At 40.6% G+C, this 19,907-nt stretch overlaps 1 protein-coding gene and 1 long non-coding RNA gene across 2 annotated transcripts in view; one reads left to right on the forward strand and one right to left on the reverse strand.

Annotated features, from left to right (window-relative positions):
• LOC138979863 (uncharacterized) overlaps window positions 1-19,907 on the reverse strand; it is a 474,427-nt gene that overhangs the window by 135,023 nt on the left and 319,497 nt on the right. The gene's annotated exons all lie outside the window — the stretch shown is intronic.
• LOC138979846 (NADH-dependent flavin reductase subunit 1-like) lies at window positions 13,161-19,767 on the forward strand. The gene is made up of 3 exons (XM_070352599.1): window positions 13,161-13,520; window positions 14,563-14,799; window positions 16,601-19,767. The coding sequence occupies exons 1-3, from the start codon at window positions 13,370-13,372 to the stop codon at window positions 16,831-16,833; spliced, it is 621 nt and encodes a 206-aa protein (XP_070208700.1). The 5' UTR covers window positions 13,161-13,369; the 3' UTR covers window positions 16,834-19,767.

Consider the following 19,907-nt stretch of genomic DNA (forward strand, 5'->3'; position numbering starts at 1 on the left):
GAGATTCTCGCAGTGTCAAAAGTGTCACGTCAAGGTCTTTTCCCGCAGACGAACCTTTGAGGGTCAAAAGGTGTCGAGAAGGGACTTTTAAGGTCCCTCGGCGTAATGCTTGTCCCTCTTGTTCTGGTAATTCTCCTTTTTTGAACAGGAGATACCCATTAAATGAAAGGTGTACCATTAGCACTGGTGCACTAGTACTGCAAACATGATGTTGTGCAGTGATTTGTGAGACATGTAATTGTCACACATTGACAGGCAGCACGTTGTCAGCTAGTGCACCAAGTGAGATAACCCAATTCTCCCCACAGGCATGCACAGGACAAATTGGGCGTCCCGCGTTCTACACCAAGAAACATGTGCTCTTTGATGCGACTCACAGTGCTGACACATTTCCTATGCCCATGCTTCTAATCGTGATAATAATAGTATATAATATTTTTAGAGCGCATAAATCCAGGTTTAAACTCTGCTCAGAGCGCTTTACAATCAATGGGAAAAATACACACAAAGAACATATTGTTTACATCTCATGGATTAAAGGCACAGTAATAATTGTGTAACAAGCTGTTAATTTACTATCAAGATTTTAAAAGTTAGTTCTAGCGCCCAAACGAGGCGCCTGATTTGCCGATCAGACAGTCCACGAAAATAAATTCTTTGAAAATTGCTCGCTCTTTTGCGTAGGGCACACAGGATGTTCTCAAGCGGTGAGTGTTTAAACGAAAGGGTATTTGTACTGTGTGTAAAAGCCTGACAGTATCTGTGATGGTTTACGGGAGGCTTACTGTGCCTTTAACTTCACAAATGCTACTAGTAGGGGAAGGGACCCTTATATGAACCACTTTTTGTTTCATGCTAATAACTAGCTTGTTTTCTTACAAAGAAGTTTCATTTTGTGTTTGGTAGTTAGGCCGAATTAGAACGAACTAGCTTTGATAGACATTCACCACCATTTTACTAGAGAAAAATTCACAACTGAATGGTCCATATTAGGAGCCTGGGCGCCTAATATGGACTAGTGAAGAGGCCTTCACAAATCACCGTAAAAAAAAACCTGTACTTCAAAATAACAGGATGACTTGGTGTGCAAGTAATTCAAATATGCTTCAGATTTATCTGTTTCTGTTCGATGAGAACATTCTTAGAAGCATAACAGGAAGCTAAAGAAACAGTGATAAAAAAAACACCAGAGAGAAAATGAAAGAAATTATCAACTTTCACGCTAAAAAGACTGTTTTGTATCTTTTTTGAAAGTTCGGGGGCTCGTTGTAGGTTATTTTCAGCAAGTTTCTCAATGAATGACTGAAACTTGAAATGTGGGCTGCTCCACCTGCTACAGCGGTCTTTTAGGTAGTGTTCAAGTGATGTTGGTCGACACTCTCCGCGTTACATGTTGCCAACTTTTCGTGTGAATTTGCAACCGCAATTATAGCCATTGTTTGGTTTCAAAGAATGCTTCCTTATTGTGTATCGTGGCAAGAACACAAGTCAGATTCAGTATGGTACAAAATGGGACTGAAGAATGGCCGGTGGGGGACTAAATGAACCACTTAAGTGGGGACTAAAATGAATGCGTGAAAGGGGGGGGGGGGGGGGGGGGTATTTGGGAGCCCGGGGGACCTTTTGGTTAACCAGAACGAAATGGTCCCCGGGGTTACGTTCTGAGAGGGGTACGTTCTGGGACGTTCTGGGCCCATGGATATTCCCGTGGCACCGCAGGTGTAACACGAAATTTTTACTCCACGAAAAATTTACTCCGGAGTAAATATTTCGTACGAAATTCTTACTCCGAGTACACTTTTCGTACGAGAAAAGAACTCCCCAAGGCACGAAAAAATTACTCCCTCCACGAAATTTTTACTCCCCATTTTTTTTTTACTTCCAGTAAAAATCTCGTACGCAAAAATGGGATGCGGGCGAAGGGATAATGCCAAGAAGTGATCTCGCGCACACGAATGTCGCGCTACCCTCCTTCCACCCCTTCCACCACCAAGACTAACAGGGGACAAGGGAGTAAAAATGTCGTACACCTGGCATGGGAAGTTAAATTGCTTGTGTTTGGGTGAAGTAATTTATTCGTTATTTATTCGTCAGGGGAGTAACATTTGTGTACGAAACAGTGTTTACTCGGAACTCACCTGTCTTGGGGAGTAATTTTCTCGTGAAATGGGGGAGTGCTTTTTTCGTAAAGGGAGTAACTTTTTCGTACGAAATTTTTACTCCGGAGTAAAAATCTCGTGGGAGTAATTTTCTCGTGTTACACCGGCTTACTCTTTGTGCGGTTGTAACTGCACAAGAATGCAGAACTCTTAGAGGCACAGTCTTTCCCGTGTAAAGGATTCGGTTCGCCATCTCAGATCTGGCCTGGCTTCAGTTATGATCATCTTTCCACTGACTCTGACTTGTGGGACCCATAGCAAAACTGAATCAACAGCCAGACCGGTTTCAGCCGTAAAGGCCCATTCCGCCTCGTGAAAACAGGTCGCCTCGTGAAAACAGGTGGCCCCGTGAAATCAGGTCGCCTCGTGAAAACAGGTGGCCCCGTGAAAACAGGTCGCCTCGTGAAAACAGGTGGCCCCGTGAAAACAGGTCGCCTCGTGAAAACAGGTGGCCCCGTGAAAACAGGTCGCCTCGTGAAAACAGGTCGCCTCGTGAAAACAGGTCGCCTCGTGAAAACAGGTCGCCTCAGCTCACTGTCTGAGATCTGGTCAGGCTTTAACGTGGGATAAGACAATCTCATCACTTGGTCACATACCAAAAATCAATACTCTGCTTTCTGTGTTGGTGTTGATTTTTTTAATGAATTAATTTCCAAAATTATCGCCAACAAAATTCCACTGTTCACAGAGAGCACACAGGCTATTCATTTTGGTATGTGACCAAGTGGAGGGATGGTCTTATCCCATGTAAAAGCCAGAATAGACCTGAGACGGTGAGGCGAACCGTTTTCACGAGGCCGCGAAGTGACCCTTTAACTTGACTGGTCAGTTCTGTGTTGAGTGGGAATTGTTTGACGAGTTGACGATACTAATGTTCATCTGGGAAACAAATTCATAAAAAAACCAAGTCGCGTAAGGCGAAAATACAACATTTAGTCAAGCTGTCGAACTCACAGAATAAAACCTTGACAAACAAGAACAGCGCGGTAGTGGTTGCGCTGAGCATGCAGCATATAGCACACTTTTCTGTATCTCTATTCTTTTTAACTTTCTGAGCTTGTTTTTAATCCAAACATATCATATTTATATGTTTTTGGAATCAGGAACCCACACGGAATAAGATGAACATGTTTTTAAATCGATTTCGTAAATTTGATTTTAATCATAAATTTCTTATTTTTAATTTTCAGAGCTTGTTTTTAATCCAAATATAACATATCTATATGTTTTTGGAATCAGAAAATGATGAAGAATAAGATGAAATTGTTTTTTTGACCGTTTTATAAAAAAAATGTAATTACAATTTTTAGATTTTTAATGACCAAACTCATCAATTAATTTTTAAGCCTCCATGCTGAAATGCAATACCAAAGTCCGGGCTTTGTCGAAGATTACTTGACCAAAATTTCAACCAAATTGGTTGAAAAATGAGAGCGTGACAGAGCCGCCTCAATTTTCACAAAAAGCCGGATATGACGTCATCAAAGATATTTATCAAAAAAAATGAAAATTGGAGATATCATACTCAGGAACTCTCATGTTAAGTTTCATGAAGATCGGTCCAGTAGTTTCTCGGAATCGCGTTATACACACACACACACTATATATATACACTTGTCACAAAAAGTCAAGGAACAACTGACATATTCACATGGAAAAAGCAAACAGCAATATCTTCATAACCCGAAAAACGAAATCAACCAAACTTGGCTAATGCACTGACAACAACTCGCAAATTGTCTAGACAGCATCATTGGCCGCATGTGATGCACGGACGCGGTGCTAGGCAGGCGGAAAGTGCAGGCCCTCCACGTCAAAAATGCGCCTAAATTCACTGGCTCAGCAGAATGAACATTGGTACTGAACATCGGAACTGATCATGGCACGTGCTAGGCGGACGTCTGGGCTGTGAAACTCACCGCACTGAAAGCCTTTATAAGCCAGCGTTTCACAGCTATGGTCCATTCCAACACCATGGTCCAGAGACGATCGCTGCCAGATGTCGTCAAAGGACGAGCCCTTGCCTGGCTTCAGCGCGGCGCCACCTACCGAGCTGTTGCCCACCGACTTGGGGTGTCTCCATCGGTTGTCTGGAAGCTACAAGAACGCTGAAGAGCGACTGAACGGGTCCAGGACAGGCCAAGATCTGGTAGACCAAAAAAGACTGATGCAAGGGCTGATCGTTACATCGTCCGCCAGGCTCTGACGTCACGCACCATCACTGCAGAGCGCATCAGGGGGCAGCTAAGGGTGGCTACCAACATTCAAGTCAGCACGCAGACCATCAGGAACCGTCTCCACAACGTGCGGCTCCGTTCCAGAGTACCAGCCAAGAAGCCCAAGCTGACTCCAGTCCACAAACGAGCCCGCCGAGACTGGTCTGCTCGTCATTCGAGATGGACACGTCATCAATGGGCCACTGTTCTCTTCAGCGACGAAAGCAGGTTTAATCTGATGCATCCGGACAAGCGGCTGTCCGTATGGCGACGAGAAGGCGAACGGTTTAACCAGGACTGTGTCCAGGAGGTCCTCGCGTATGGTGGAGGCTCCGTGATGGTATGGGGAGGCTTCTCTGCCAACCATAAGACCCCCCTGTACCACATCCAGGGGAATCTGACCGGGGCACGCTACAGGGACGAGATCCTGGGTCCGATTGTCATCCCTTTCCTGCAACAGCTGGGACCCCAGGCCACTTTGCAGGACGACAACGCCACACCGCATCGCGCCAGGGTGGTTGGGGCCTTCCTGCAGCAGCAGGGAGTTCACAGAATGGAATGGCCAGCCTGCAGCCCAGAACTTAAACCCAATCGAAAATGTCTGGGATCATCTTGACAGGCAGCTGCGAGACAATCACCCTCCCCCAAACACCCTTCAGGACCTGCTGGCATACCTCCAACATGAATGGCAAAACCTGGACCAGCAGCTCCTCAGAAGACATGTGCAGTCCATGCGTCGACGCTGCAACGAATGCTTGGCCCGGCGGGGTGCCCATACCCATTACTGACATTGTTTTGTTGACATGAGACAGTTGTGACTTTTGAAATTCAACACGCTTGCAGTGAACTGAGTTTAACTCATCATTCCGTTATTGGATACCAATGAAATTTGCCACATTCAATGTGTGGCCCAGAAGGTGTACTTTGGTGTAAACGATTAATAAATTGGTGAAATCGTTTCGGAGATATGACTTTTTGAATTTTTGTTCCTTGACTTTTTGTGACTAGTGTATATACACACATGACAAAGGAAAGCAAATATGGCCTGAATAATAAAGTTATAGTGTTCCTTTGCGTGTCTGAGTGATAAACTGTTTCAACCAACTATCTTCTGAAACGTAATTGCACTCAGCAGATTTGTCTTCCGCTCATAACTTTCGTGTCACACGGTCTTTGCGACAAACAGATAGATCGCATTCTCGCAGAAAATCATTGACAACACAGACCAGTCATTTTTAGCATTGCATTTGGGAAGGGCTACTATTATAGTGTGTTTTAAGAAAGAAAAACATTACAGTATCAGCAGAACACGACCAAATGAGTTTTCGTGTCACAGCGTTATGGGCGTGATATTGTGTTCTCACACTGTAGCAAAATCATTGACAACACAGACAAGTCAGTTTTAGCATAGACATTGGGAAAGGCTACTATTATAGTGTGTTTCAGGAAAGAAAAACATTATAGTATCAGCAGAACACGACCAAATCATGACAAATGAGTTTGCGTTTTGGGCGTTATGGGCGTTTTTTCACACTGCAGATCATATCTCAAAAACTACGGAGTGGATCTTTATGAAATTTGATATGGATATTTTTGACTGGATTTTCTCATAGAAGGTTTTTCCGTTTATTGATAGGACAGTTTGATGACGTCATATTTTACCGTTTGCCAAAAGGTCGAGGCAGCACTTTCACAGTTACAGTTTTTCATCAATTTGATCGAATTTCTTATCACACAATCTCAGATCTAGGCCGGATTATGGGATTGCATTTCAGTTTGGTCACTTAAAGTTTTGTTATTGAAATGTTTGTTCGAAATATGTCATTTTTTCAAATTTTTAAAAACTAATATTTGAATTTTTTTTTTTATATTGGTGTATTCCCTATTGCGTCCTGTATCTAAAACTATATAGTTTTGTTGTTTTGTATTGATAATTATGCTTAAAAATGAAGAAAACCGATAAATAACCACTATCTTTATTTATGAAAAAAGACACTTAAAAACAACTTCTATCTATTCCTTACCATTTTCTGATTCCAAATATATATAGTTTCATGGTGTTTGACGTTGAAAATAGGCTAAAACTTAACAAACTCGGATCGTTGAATGGAAATTATACTTCCAAGCTCCGTGCAGCTGACAACATGATAAAAACACGTCATTTCCAGTGTGGAACACGCTCATGACGTCATACTGAAACATTTCAAACATGGTAACATTTTTAAGGCAAAGGGAGCCACTAAAATCTAAATTTGTATTTACTTCTACCATAGGCTAATGTTATATGCTTATGAAGTGGTAAGGCATATACGATTTCAAAACGGATAACGTTTTCAGTACCGTCACTGTCCGTTACCATGGAAACGGCAATCTCCAACTGCCAAAATGGGTTGCTAGGAACACGTTTTTTAGCTTCCCCTTAAATCATAGGAATGTGATTTTTTGTATGTAGGATGTAGGAGTCCATAGTTGTGGAATGACAACAGGGATTTTTTCTAGGATGAATAGTTCTGATAAAATATTTTTTTTAGATGAATTATCATGTTTTTCAGCACAATTTTAGTAAATATGACCCGCCTGAACAGTTATTTATTAATTTAAAGAAAATTCCTGTTGTCATTCCACAGGTTGTCCTCTGATAAGCATGTCCCTTAAGTTTCATTGCATTCTGAACAGCTGGATTGAAGAAAAACAGTTTCCTAGAAAGCAGGTCATGCAAAAACGCTGAACAGAGAAACAAGGCCGAGAACATTTCAAAGCTCTTTCATTCACCCCAAATCAATGTTAACATAGTTCAGGTATTTTTCACAGACACCTGGTAACTACAGGCTTACCTAAAACTGCCCAGCAGCATATGCTGCACCCCCTTGTAGTCTGATGAGCTCATCCTGTCTTTTGAGTTTAGCTGCACGCACAGTGTCGCGTCTCTTGTTAAGCTGATCTTTCTTGAACCTGAGGCTGCCAAGAACTCTTTTACACTCCTAGCCTTGTTTAGTCTTTTCATGTTACAGCCTGTTGTAAAGCCGTAGAACTGTGCAGTGTTGAGAGCAGCCGCTGGTTCAAAATTGAATTCCCTAGCCCCTGTGACGACTGCAAACCGTACGCGATTTTTGCATGCACATTTGTCCTTGGGGCAGCGAACCCAAACGCTGCTGTGGAGACACTCATTAGAGTTTTGGGTTTTTCCTGACACACATCTCTGAAGCAGTTGATCTTTCGTCAGTCTCTGGTAAACTGGTTCTAGAGAAGGATTCAGCTTCTTGAAGTTGAGAGGTGTATGGACGAGTTTTGCGTGTGGTCCTGGGGGCTGGTAGAAGGACCATGACGCGGCACCATGGGGGCACAAGTCATGCTGTGGCTTGTCATCTGTTGAGAAGCCGTGACGCAGAGATGCCATCACTGCCCGTTTCATGTCTGCAACTGTCTTACCCCCCCCCCCCCCCTAATTGCCCGATTATAATATATCGTCAACTTCCTGATTGTATTCAGAGTCAGCTGATCATACCCTCGCCCTCCCAAAGTGATTCCTTTTTTGCGGCAGTCTGTCACAAGGTTGCGAAGCGCTGTTACAAGACGCTTGGAAACGTGATTGATGTACTCTTCTTTTTCGATGGTTATTTGATCTCCATAAGGCTTTATTTTGGAAAGTTCCTGGAAGGTTTTTGTGTCACCGTCTGACAGGATAACTGTGTATCGCAGATTGTGCTGCGACACTGACCTGCCCCACAGAACCCGAGCCGCCTCGACTTCCATGATGCCACTGGAACCTAAAAATAAAACCACCGTTTCAGTCAAAGTCAGCCACTGAATAGCAAACACACAAACGCACACACACACACACAAAAGGCAATCAGCCACATATCTACCAACATAGACGCTATTATTGCTTTTGTTCAGTACATGTATTACTATGCATGGATTAGTACCCAAACACACACACACACATGCATGCACACATGCATGCACACACACACACACACACACACACACACACACACAAACACACACACACACACACACACAAGGCAATCAGCCACAGATCTACCAACATAGACGCTATCATTGTTTTTGTTCAGTACATGTATTACTATGCATGGATTAGTACCCAAACACACACAAATACACAAACACGCACAGACACAGACACACACACACACACACACACGTACACTTCACATAGACAGCGCACACAAAACACTGACACACATTTTCCCAAACACTTACAGATCTATATGTAAAATTCAAACACAACACACTATCATCCCATTTCAACAAACGTCTTCACAAACGCACCATACACACATAGATCTACGCACTCACCTGCAAAATTCTTGTCACAGATGTCCAGTTGTCAGTTTTACCAGCCAGGCAGCATACTCCAGGGGTTTCTCCTGGAGAAGTTTGTTTCCAGTTGTCTGGCAAACGTATGACAGTAGTTGCACAAAACATGAGCGTCAAAGCAAATTCCAGTCAGCACGTCTAGACTACAGCACACCCTATTCCAATGTGGGACGAGTGCCCCCTGGTCAGCCATGATCCGTCGTAGCTCACACTGATATCAAGAACATCATCATCAGACAGTGTCATTCCATTGTGCGTTGCGTGTATCTGTCTGACCTGACGGACAGCCTCACTGAATACTTTCTCCTCCAGTAGATCTACATCAAGTCGTTGATAGAGTTTATCAGCTTTCTTCTGGAAGGTTTTGTGATCCATGCCTACCAAATCTAAACTTTCACAAAATGTGTTAAATTGTTGAGCACCTAGCCCACATATCAAGGAGTCTGGACGAATAAACGGCTTGCCTGATGAGACCATAATCCGTTTGACCGCTTTCTTTGGAAGCAAGGTATCCAGCGGTACCTGGAACAACTTCCTCACATGCGCGTACACTGCAAGGCCGTGTCTCTGTTTTGAGTCTGGGCATGGTGACAGCGTTGGCTGTTTACAATGCGGACAACAAAGTTCGTTTACAAGTCAATACCATCAAAGGTTTCCAAATCAACAAGACATCTCCTTGTTTGGGAAGCCTCTGGACCTGTCGCTTTTGACCAGTGGCTGCTGTGTAGGCCTATGTGTTCGTCTTGAATTGTTTTCGCGTCTCAGTCCTGACGCAGAATTTGATCTGCATGCCACAGCGGTCGATCCAGATTTTGTGCGCTTGGTCAACGATTGTGTTTTAGTTGTTCTCTTGTCTGTGCAACTCTTCAGTTGTTGTCTTCTCGTACACTTGCCTTTATGATGTGTTTTTTGGAGCGTTGATCTTTTCACACGTGCCATTTTTCTAAGCAAACTCAGTCGAAAACTAAACGCGGTGAGCAGACGACTTTTAAAACGCGAAAAGCCACGCGAGCCTATCTGACCAATCGTGGCCAGGTATTTACGTCATACCCCCGTATATGGAAAGTGTCTGTGGTTTGCTTGTTTGAAAAATAGGGGGGTTTCCCCAGGAGAATCCATATTTAACCGAAAATAACCGCCGAATGACACAGGGGAGAGAACTGCTGTTCAAACGGTATACGACGTTCCCGCGTTGGGCGAGCAGAAATGTCTGTTGTCAAGGGTTGAAAATCGGAATTTTTATCGGAAGAGTGAATGAAAAGACAGAAAAATTCGCCGGGTTGGTGCAATGAAATATGTTTTTAGAGACTTTGATGAATTTGTATTGTGTAATCATATGCATTTCATGAAAGTAGACAGATTGAAAGGTGCAAAACTGCTAACAACTCAAAATGGCTGTTTAAGTCCCATCACTCTAAATTTCAGTGGCGCACTTCGCCTTAAAGGGGTTTCTTTCTCAGATTTCTGTTTGCCCTCTGTCTGTCTCTCTATGTCTCCGTCTGTCTGACTGATTCAATTAAATGTGTAATTACTTAGTTTTGCAAAAGTCAAACTAAGTAGGATATACCTAATTGATTCAGGTCTCTAAATTCTTATTGTAAAATTGTGAGTTTTATTCAAAACAAATTTAATTGGTGTTTTAAACTCAATAATGGGGCATGCTGTGATGAGTAGAAGAATGTGTGCTTACGAGCAGAAAAAGCCCATCAAAGTCAAGAATCGTGTTTTTCTTTTTCTATTTTCACCTTGTAGCTTCATACAGACACTAAGCAACAGTGTAGTTCCACTTCCAGTGCAATATCTTGTACTTTAATTTTGACCATCTGTGTAACACTTTATTGACCCATGATCTTGACTAAAATAATGTAAACAAGTCGCGTAAGGCGAAATTACTACATTTAGTCAAGCTGTGGAACTCACAGAATGAAACTGAACGTAGTCCGCCGCTAGTGCAAAAGGCAGTGAAAGTGACGAGCCTGTTTGGCGCGGTAGCGGTTGCGCTGTGCTTGAGCACGCTTTACTGTACCTCTCTTCGTTTTAAGTTTGTGAGCGTGTTTTTAATCCAAACATATCATATCTATATGTTTTTGGAATCAGGAACTGACAAGGAATAAGATAAAATTGCTTTTAACTCGATTTCGGAAATTTAATTTTGATCATAATTTTTATATTTTTAATTTTGAGAGCTTGTTTTTAATCCAAATATAACATATTTATATTTTTTTGGAATCAGAACATGATAAAAAATAAGATGAACGTAAATTTGGATCGTTTTATAATTTTGTTTATTTTTTTACAATTTTCAGATTTTTAATGACCAAAGTCATTAATTAATTTTTAAGCCACCAAGCTGAAATGCAATACCGAAGTCCGGCCTTCGTCGAAGATTGCTTGGCCAAAATTTCAATCAATTTGATTGAAAAATGAGGGTGTGACAGTGCCGCCTCAACTTTTACAAAAAGCCGGATATGACGTCATCAAAGACATTTATCGAAAAAATGAAAAAAACGTCCGGGGATATCATTCCCAGGAACTCTCATGTAAACTTTCATAAAGATTGGTTCTGTAGTTTAGTCTGAATCGCTCTACACACACACACGCACAGACAGACAGACACACACACACACATACACCACACCCTCGTCTCGATTCCCCCCTTTACGTTAAACCATTTAGTCAAAACTTGACTAAATGTAAAAGTAACAAGTCGCGTAAGGCGAAAATACAACATTTAGTCAAGTAGCTGTCCAACTCACAGAATGAAACTGAACGCAATGCAACGCAGCAAGACCGTATACTCGTAGCATCGTCAGTCCACCGCTCATGGCAAAGGCAGTGAAATTGACAAGAAGAGCGGGGTAGTAGTTGCGCTGAGAAGGATAGCACGCTTTTCTGTACCTCTCTTCGTTTTAACTTTCTGAGCGTGTTTTCAATCCAAACATATCATATCTATATGTTTTTGGAATCAGGAACCGACAAGGAATAAGATGAAAGTGTTTTTAAATTGATTTCAAAAATTTAATTTTGATCATAATTTTTATATTTTTAATTTTCAGAGCTTGTTTTTAATCCAAATATAACATATTTATATGTTCTTGGAATCAGAAAATGATGAAGAATAAGATGAACGTAAATTTGGATCGATTTATAAATTTTTTTTTAATTTACAATTTTCAGATTTTTAATGACCAAAGTCATTAATTAATTTTTAAGCCACCAAGCTGAAATGCAATACCGAAGTCCGGGCTTCGTCGGAGATTACTTGACCAAAATTTCAACCAATTTGGTTGAAAAATGAGAGCGTGACAGTGCCGCCTCAACTTTCACGAAAAGCCGGATATGACGTCATCAAAGACATTTATCAAAAAAATGAAAAAAATATCCGAGGATATCATACCCAGGAACTCTCATGTCAAATTTCATAAAGATCGGTCCAGTAGTTTAGTCTGAATCGCTCTACACACACACACACACACACACACACAGACAGACAGACAGACAGACAGACACACATACACCACGACCCTCGTCTCGATTCCCCCCTCTATGTTAAAACATTTAGTCAAAACTTGACTTAAAATGTAAAAAGCACACTATACAGTGGAAGCAGTCAGGATGTTGATTTTTGACTAGTGTCCAAGGGGGTGGTAATGTTGAACTTAAGCGTACTCATTCATAGCTCAGAATTCCACTGCAACTTGATTTAAGACTCATATTTTGCAGAACATGCATGTCAGCATTAAAAGTCATTTTAGATATCTTTGAAGTCACAGAATGAACTGTACCGATGCCTTTCGTTTACATGGGTTTTAACAGGATAACATCGCCACAACCATTTTCCAGTCATTTTTGCCGATCAAATGACCAAATTAATTAGTTATGCTTTAGTCTGGATCTCAATCCGTCGACTAATTTCACGATAAATATTCTTTGGTTTGATTAAAGGGATTTGATCGTATCAAAATTAAGTCAAAAATGCCACTGGATTGTGAGCTATGAATTTACAACGCTAAAGTTCAACACTGATTACCAAGTGGGTCATAATTATAGCGGTCTTACCCGGCCCGGCATGTAGGCTGTTCAGATCAGTGAGACCCTGACGCGGCCCGCTGACGGGAAGGACCGCTTGAACTTGCATTAGCAGAGGGTGAAAAAGCAGAACGCTCAGAAATGTATTCTTGGAGCGGAGCCGCGCTTGCCCAGTGGATGACACAGCAGGTTTTTTTCTTTCTCAGGCAGTCATTACTGGAACTTTATGAAATGGGACAAAATGTCGGCCGTCAATTTTTGCTTTCAAACCTTTGATGCACAGTTTTCGGAGCAAAAATGTCGTTTGTCTTGACGCTGGAGTAAGTTTGATAATAATTACGTGAATTGAACAGGTAGCATCACTGAAAGTGAGCTCGATGCGATTCTTTGAATCAGATTAAAAATAATGAAGGCCGAAGTATAAACTGTCCTTTTCCCACTCATGAGCAAGGGGCAAGTAACTGTTGCTGGACGTAGACCGGGAAAAGCAGACGAACTTCTCGCACTTCACTGGGTGCGACGGCTATAAACAGGTGAAGCGGGTACATTGCTGGCTACGCTGCATTTGCTCACACTCACCTATTCCCCTCGTCCAACTCTCCAATCGTGTCGCTGTGATAGTGAATGTACCGGAATTACAGAGAACAGAAAATGGCATCCAGCAAGCTGAAAATCGTCATGTTTCTCGGCACTGTACGTGAAGGCAGGCTGGGACCGCGCGTTACCAAGTTCATCCAAGCGCAGCTGCAGTCAAAATATGACATTACGTTGTTTGGTGAGTATGTGTACTCAAGCTTAGAGTTAGAGTGTGCAGATAATCATATAATTGGTTGGACAATTCTTAGAAATAATGTCTTAAAACTTGATTTACTTTTCGTCAGCTTACTGGGTCCTGCATGTATCAAAGACATAATGATAGTTATTAATAGTATATCCTGCATATACAGGTACGTGTTTGTGTGCAGTCAGCGCACTTTGGTTGTGGATTTCAAAGAAGGAGAATCACAGTATTTTCTGTTTCTTGTGAAATTCAAGTTCAAGATATTTGGTAATGTTGAACTTAAACGTGATACTGAATTCATAGTTTACATTCACAATCCAGTTGCGCTTTTGACTTATTTTTGATACAAGTCCATGTCATCAAAACAAAGAATATTTATCGTGAAATTAATTGACGGACTGAGGTCCAAACATAGCAGAATTAATTAAATCGGTCTTTTGATTGACGAGAAAATGCATACAAAATATCGACAGTCGGACAGAGTTGCCTTGCTTCCTTTGAAATGGCGGCTTTACTGATGTTTTCATTCAAAAAGGCATGTAAACGAAAAGCACCTGTACCGTTCATTCCGTGACTTCAAAGGTATCTGAAAACAATTTAATTGTTATGCTTACAAGAGCAGGTTCTGCAAAATTGGAGGCTGAAATGCCCCTTAAATTGTGAGCTATGAATTTATCACCTATATCTAATGAGATAGGATTGGTGCACACATTCTAGTACAGTCACGTCCCACTGTGCAGACAATCATTTGTATGGATACATGCACACACTCAGGTGTAGCCTATTCGCAAGGCTCCTAGTCCTATCCTTTGCAGACATTCAAAGTTGAGTTTTTTAGGAGCGGGTCACGTAGTGTGTCAATTTGTGTGTCTTTGGGATTTTGTGTGTAGATGTGTGTGTGATAGAATTTGTGAAGCATGTCTGATAGACTGAGCACTGTGTGTCTGTCCAAAACTTATTTGCTGGTCATGTAGAGAACAGCCTCTTCCGGCATATCTTGTTGCGCCAGCTAACATGTTTACATTCGTGTTTGCAGACCCTCAGGAAATCGATCTGCCCTTGATGAAGAAGCCTTTGCACTTCTACAAAGATCGAAGCCAGGCGCCAGAAATGCTGGTGAACTGTGAGAAGAAACTGAAAGAAGCAGACGCCTTCATCCTGGTGACGGCTGAGTACAACCACAGCGTGCCTCCGGCTCTCAGCAACTTGCTGGATCACTTTGGCAGCTCCCTCTACTCCTACAAACCTTCTGGCATCGTCTGCTATTCTCCAGGTAAGTCTAGGCATTGTCTGCTATTCTCTAGGTAAATCTAGGCATTATCTGTTATTCTCCAGGTAAGTTATGGCTTTGTCTGCTATTCTCCAGGTAAGTTATGACATTGTCTGCTATTCTCCAGGAAAGTTATGGCATTATTTCTAATTATCCAGGTAAGTTATGGCATCTGTTATTCTCCAGGTAAGTTATGGCATTATCTGCTATTCTCCAGGTAAGTTATGGCATTGTCTGCTATTCTCCAGGTAAGTCTTGGCATTGTCTGCTATTCTCCAGGTAAGTCTTGGCATTGTCTGCTATTCTCCAGGTAAGTCTAGACATTGTCTGCTATTCTCCAGGTAAGTCTAGGCATTGTCTGCTATTCTCCAGGTAAGGCTAGGCATTAGAGGTAAATACATTCTTTATTAGTCTGCAAAATGGCCACATGTTAACGTTAGTACAGTAATAATATAATAGGAATAATGTACAGTAATAATATAATAGGAATAATGTACAGTAATAATATAATAGGAATAATGTACAGTAATAATATAATAGGAATAATTGTACAGTAATAATATGATAGGAATAATGTACAGTAATAATATAATAGGAATAATGTACAGTAATAATATAATAGGAATAATGTACAGTAATAATATAATAGGAATAATGTACAGTAATAATATGATAGGAAATGGAATAAGAGCATCCTGGTACTTGGACAGTTATACTCAAAAACAATCGTGTGGCTGCATTCTGTGCAGTTTAGGAATTATTGTGCTCACAAATTTATTTCCAACAACAATTCCTTCTCTGCACATATTTTAAGATGCTTGGATTGAAGTCGTGTAACATGTTTAGGAAAAGCGCTTGAAACTAGAGCAAGTATAATTATATAACGCTTCAAAGTAAGTGAATATATGTGGTATGTAACTCACTAAACGCAGTGACTCCCCTTCGTCCCGCTAACCAAAGAAAAGGCTTACAATGCAAATGCTTTTTGGACAAAACGACAACAAAATAATCGTTTGAAACTCATTATGTTATACTGTACTACAGTACACCACCAAAAATGTAAGAAAGTCAGGTCTTAATAACCCAATACCTCCCAGAGCGCCCAGCATCACCTGCTCGAGAACCCACATGGAGATCCTTGAATGTGCAAAAACTGCCTGCTATACACTATGCTACCTATGTCATATATCTGTTTCTGTTTCTATGGGCTTCCTGCAGAATACTCGCTGAGGTTACTTTGCTACAATTTGTCAAGTTTAGAAATGATTGAGTTACTTCCCATGTCACGAGAGGCAAAGGTTTACAAGGGAAGTAATGTGAAAGTGGGGATTAACTTACAGAGCTGGTGAAGAGAAATCCTGGAAAGCAGGGAGATTGGGGTTAAAATGAGTATTCCACCTTATTGCTTTGGTCAAAGAAGCCCCTTTGTAGGTGGACAATATCACTCAAGCACCTCATTATTGATGAAGAACTGTTGATTATCACAAACCTAACTCTAAAATCTAAATAAACTGTATGTATCTTTCAAGGCACTTGAGCTCATCTCCAATCTGGCCATGCCCCCCACATAGACATACACCAAACATCAACAGTCACTTGGACATACACCAAACATCAACAGTCACTTGGACATACACCAAACATCAACGGTCTCACTGTTTTCTCTACACAGAGGCAATTTTCTGTTTCATTGGTTTTGTGAAAAGTCTCCAGTTGCTTTTAAGCAAGTAATTCTCTTTCTCTGGGGAAGTGAACAAAACTGTTAAATGGGAAGAACTTGTTTTAAAACTTTGTACAATTGCAGGTCCATATGGCGGTATGAGGGCGGCCATGCAGCTGCGCTGTCTGTTGTCCGAACTCGGCACGCTCAGCGTCTCGAACATCTTCGGTATCCCAGAAATCATGAAAGCCATTGACGAAGACGGCAAACCGCTAAACGACCGCATGGTGTCCGGTCTCAACAGAATGATGACGCAGCTGGACTGGCATGCTCACTCCATGAAGAATCATAGGGACCAGTTTGGTTTGCCACAATAGACTGTGCTTGTCTTGTTACATTAGTGCCTGTGATGAAACCATTGTGACCAGCCGGAATTGTCGTGGCCTTTCATGACAGGTGTTTTTTGATGATTGAAGAAATCCGAAACAGATAGACTGCCAAGTGCCAAGATCAAGAATAAACAAGTCGCGTAATGCGAAATTACTACATTTAGTCAAGTTGTCGAACTCACGGAATGAAACTGAACGCACTGCACTTTTTCACCAAGACAATACAGCTTCGTCAATCCCCCGCACGTGTAAAACGCAGTGAAACTGACAAGCCAGTCAGTATAGCGTGTTAGCGGTTTCGTTTAGCAGGATAGCGCGCTTTTCTGTATCTCTATTCTTTTTAACTTTCTGAGCTTGATTTTAATCCAAACATAACATATCTATATGTTTTTGGAATCAGGAACCAACAAGGAATAATATGAAATTGTTTTTAAATCGATTTCGGAAATTTTATTTTAATCATAATTTTTATATTTTATATTTTCAGAGCTTGTTTTTAATCCGAATATAACATATTTATATGTTTTTGGAATCAGAAAAGGATGAAGAATAAGATAAACGTAATTTTGGATCGATTTATAAAAAAATTATTTTAGTTACAATTTTCAGATTTTTAATGACCAAAGTCATTAATTAATTTTTAAGCCTCCAAGCTGAAATGCAATACCAAAGTCCGGCCTTCGTCGAAGATTGCTTGGCCAAAATTTCAATCAATTTGATTGAAAAATGAGGGTGTGACAGTGCCGCCTCAACTTTTACAAAAAGCCAGATATGACGTCATCAAAGACATTTATCCAAAAAATGAAAAAAACGTCTGGGGATATCATACCCAGGAACTCTCATGTAAAATTTCATAGAGATCGGTCCAGTAGTTTACTCTGAATCGCTCTACACACACACACAGACAGACAGACAGACACACATACACAACGACCCTCGCCCCCTCTATGTTAAAACAATTAGTCAAAACTTGACTAAATGTAAAAACCCAAGAAGGGTTAGTTTATGCGGGTTTAATCATGGACAAAATGAAATGTAACATTTCCTAATTTGGTCAAGATGATAGACAAAGAGACAACAGAAGGTGTCTCACAAAGGGACAATAGAAGGTGTCCTTTAATGGAAGGTGTCCTCTCCTCAGAGGGCCTTCCCATAACAGGTACCACTGTCTTCTTTTTTTTAAGGTAGGGAGAGGTGAGGGTAAATTTTTGTTGTACTTCTCTCTGTTTTGTTAGCTGTATAATTATGTATGTCTCACTTTTGTAGAATCAATGGTTCTATGGTAATGTTTTTGTGTGCTGGGTGTATTTTGCTGTAAATGCCTCCTGCTTTTGTGTGCTGTTCCTTTGTCATTGACAATTTGTTTTACTCCCTTTCTTTAAAGCACCTCAAATTCTGTGGCAGTGAAGCTGGAATAGATTAAAGGGGCATCGAGAATTCACTGGTAAACTGAACTCTTGATTACCATGACAGTTATTTCTGTGATGCTGATGCACATATATATATATATATATACAAGGCAGGATGTAATTTTGATACATGTATTTTTCACAAAGCACAAAACCCACTGAAGAAAGAAACAAGTCGCGTAAGGCGAAAATACAACATTTAGTCAAGTAGCTGTCGAACTCACAGAATGAAACTGAACGCAATGCCATTTTTCAGCAAGACCGTATACTCGTAGCATCGTCAGTCCACCGCTCATGGCAAAGGCAGTGAAATTGACAAGAAGAGCGGGGTAGTAGTTGCGCTAAGAAGGATAGCACGCTTTTCTGTACCTCTCTTTGTTTTAACTTTCTGAGCGTGTTTTTAATCCAAACATATCATATCTATATGTTTTTGGAATCAGGAACCGACAAGGAATAAGATGAAAGTGTTTTTAAATTGATTTCGACAATTTAATTTTGATAATAATTTTTATATATTTAATTTTCAGAGCTTGTTTTTAATCCAAATATAACATATTTATATGTTTTTTGGAATCAGAAAATGATGGAAAATAAGATGAACGTAAATTTGGATCGTTTTATAAATTTTTATTTTTTTTTTACAATTTTCAGATTTTTAATGACCAAAGTCATTAATTAATTTTTAAGCCACCAAGCTGAAATGCAATACCGAAGTCCGGGCTTCGTCGAAGATTGCTTGACCAAAATTTCAATCAATTTGGTTGAAAAATGAGAGCGTGACAGTGCCGCCTCAACTTTCACGAAAAGCCGGATATGACGTCATCAAAGACATTTATCAAAAAAATGAAAAAAACGTTCGGGGATTTCATACCCAGGAACTCTCATGTCAAATTTCATAAAGATCGGTCCAGTAGTTTAGTCTGAATCGCTCTACACACACACACAGACACACACACGCACAGACACACACACGCACATACACCACGACCCTCGTCTCGATTCCCCCCTCGATGTTAAAACATTTAGTCATAACTTGACTAAATGTAAAAAGAGGAAAGGAACAATGCACATTTTACATGATATGGGTAAATTGTTGATATTCATTGAGGTGTTCACAGTGTTTATCATCCCAACCATGACAAAAAGCAACAAACCAAGACATTTGACATAACATTATTCTTTGTGTGTGTGTATTCACTTCAGATTTGTAATATCATCGCTCAAAACTATAACAGTAAACAGTATAGTGTGCGTGTGCGCTTGTGCATGTATGTGTGCATGTGCATGTATGTGTGTGGTTGTAGTTGTAAAACAAGGATATAATTATTATTGAATAGCATCTCACATCCGTTTTACTCTCTCCTTGTACTGAAACTGTCTCTGAGATGTTGTTGAACTTATTTTCACACCCAAGGACATGTCTTTGAAGTTGATTTTTGTGATGTTTTGATATATATACAGTGATATTGATTTTGATATCAAGGCATAATAAACTGTTATTGCTGGAAAATTATTGGTATGAGTACGTCTCGAGTTTTGATATGAGTTTCAGTATGGTAGATTTTTTTGTGTATGTTTGCATGTCTGTGCTTTGTTCCGTAATCAAGAATTAAATCTGCAGTAAAATGTGGTACATCTTGGTTACCTTATGAT

The sequence above is a fragment of the Littorina saxatilis genome, linkage group LG11 (genome assembly GCF_037325665.1).
Source record: "Littorina saxatilis isolate snail1 linkage group LG11, US_GU_Lsax_2.0, whole genome shotgun sequence".
Lineage (NCBI taxonomy): Eukaryota > Metazoa > Mollusca > Gastropoda > Littorinimorpha > Littorinidae > Littorina > Littorina saxatilis.

Excerpts from the sequence above, each read along its gene's own strand:
- LOC138979846 (XM_070352599.1), top strand. The coding sequence starts at position 13,370 with ATGTACCGGAATTACAGAGAACAGAAAATGGCATCCAGCAAGCTGAAA. Across the intron at positions 13,521-14,562 it reads ATATGACATTACGTTGTTTG|ACCCTCAGGAAATCGATCTG; the intron begins GTGAGTATGTGT and ends TCGTGTTTGCAG. Across the intron at positions 14,800-16,600 it reads CATCGTCTGCTATTCTCCAG|GTCCATATGGCGGTATGAGG; the intron begins GTAAGTCTAGGC and ends GTACAATTGCAG.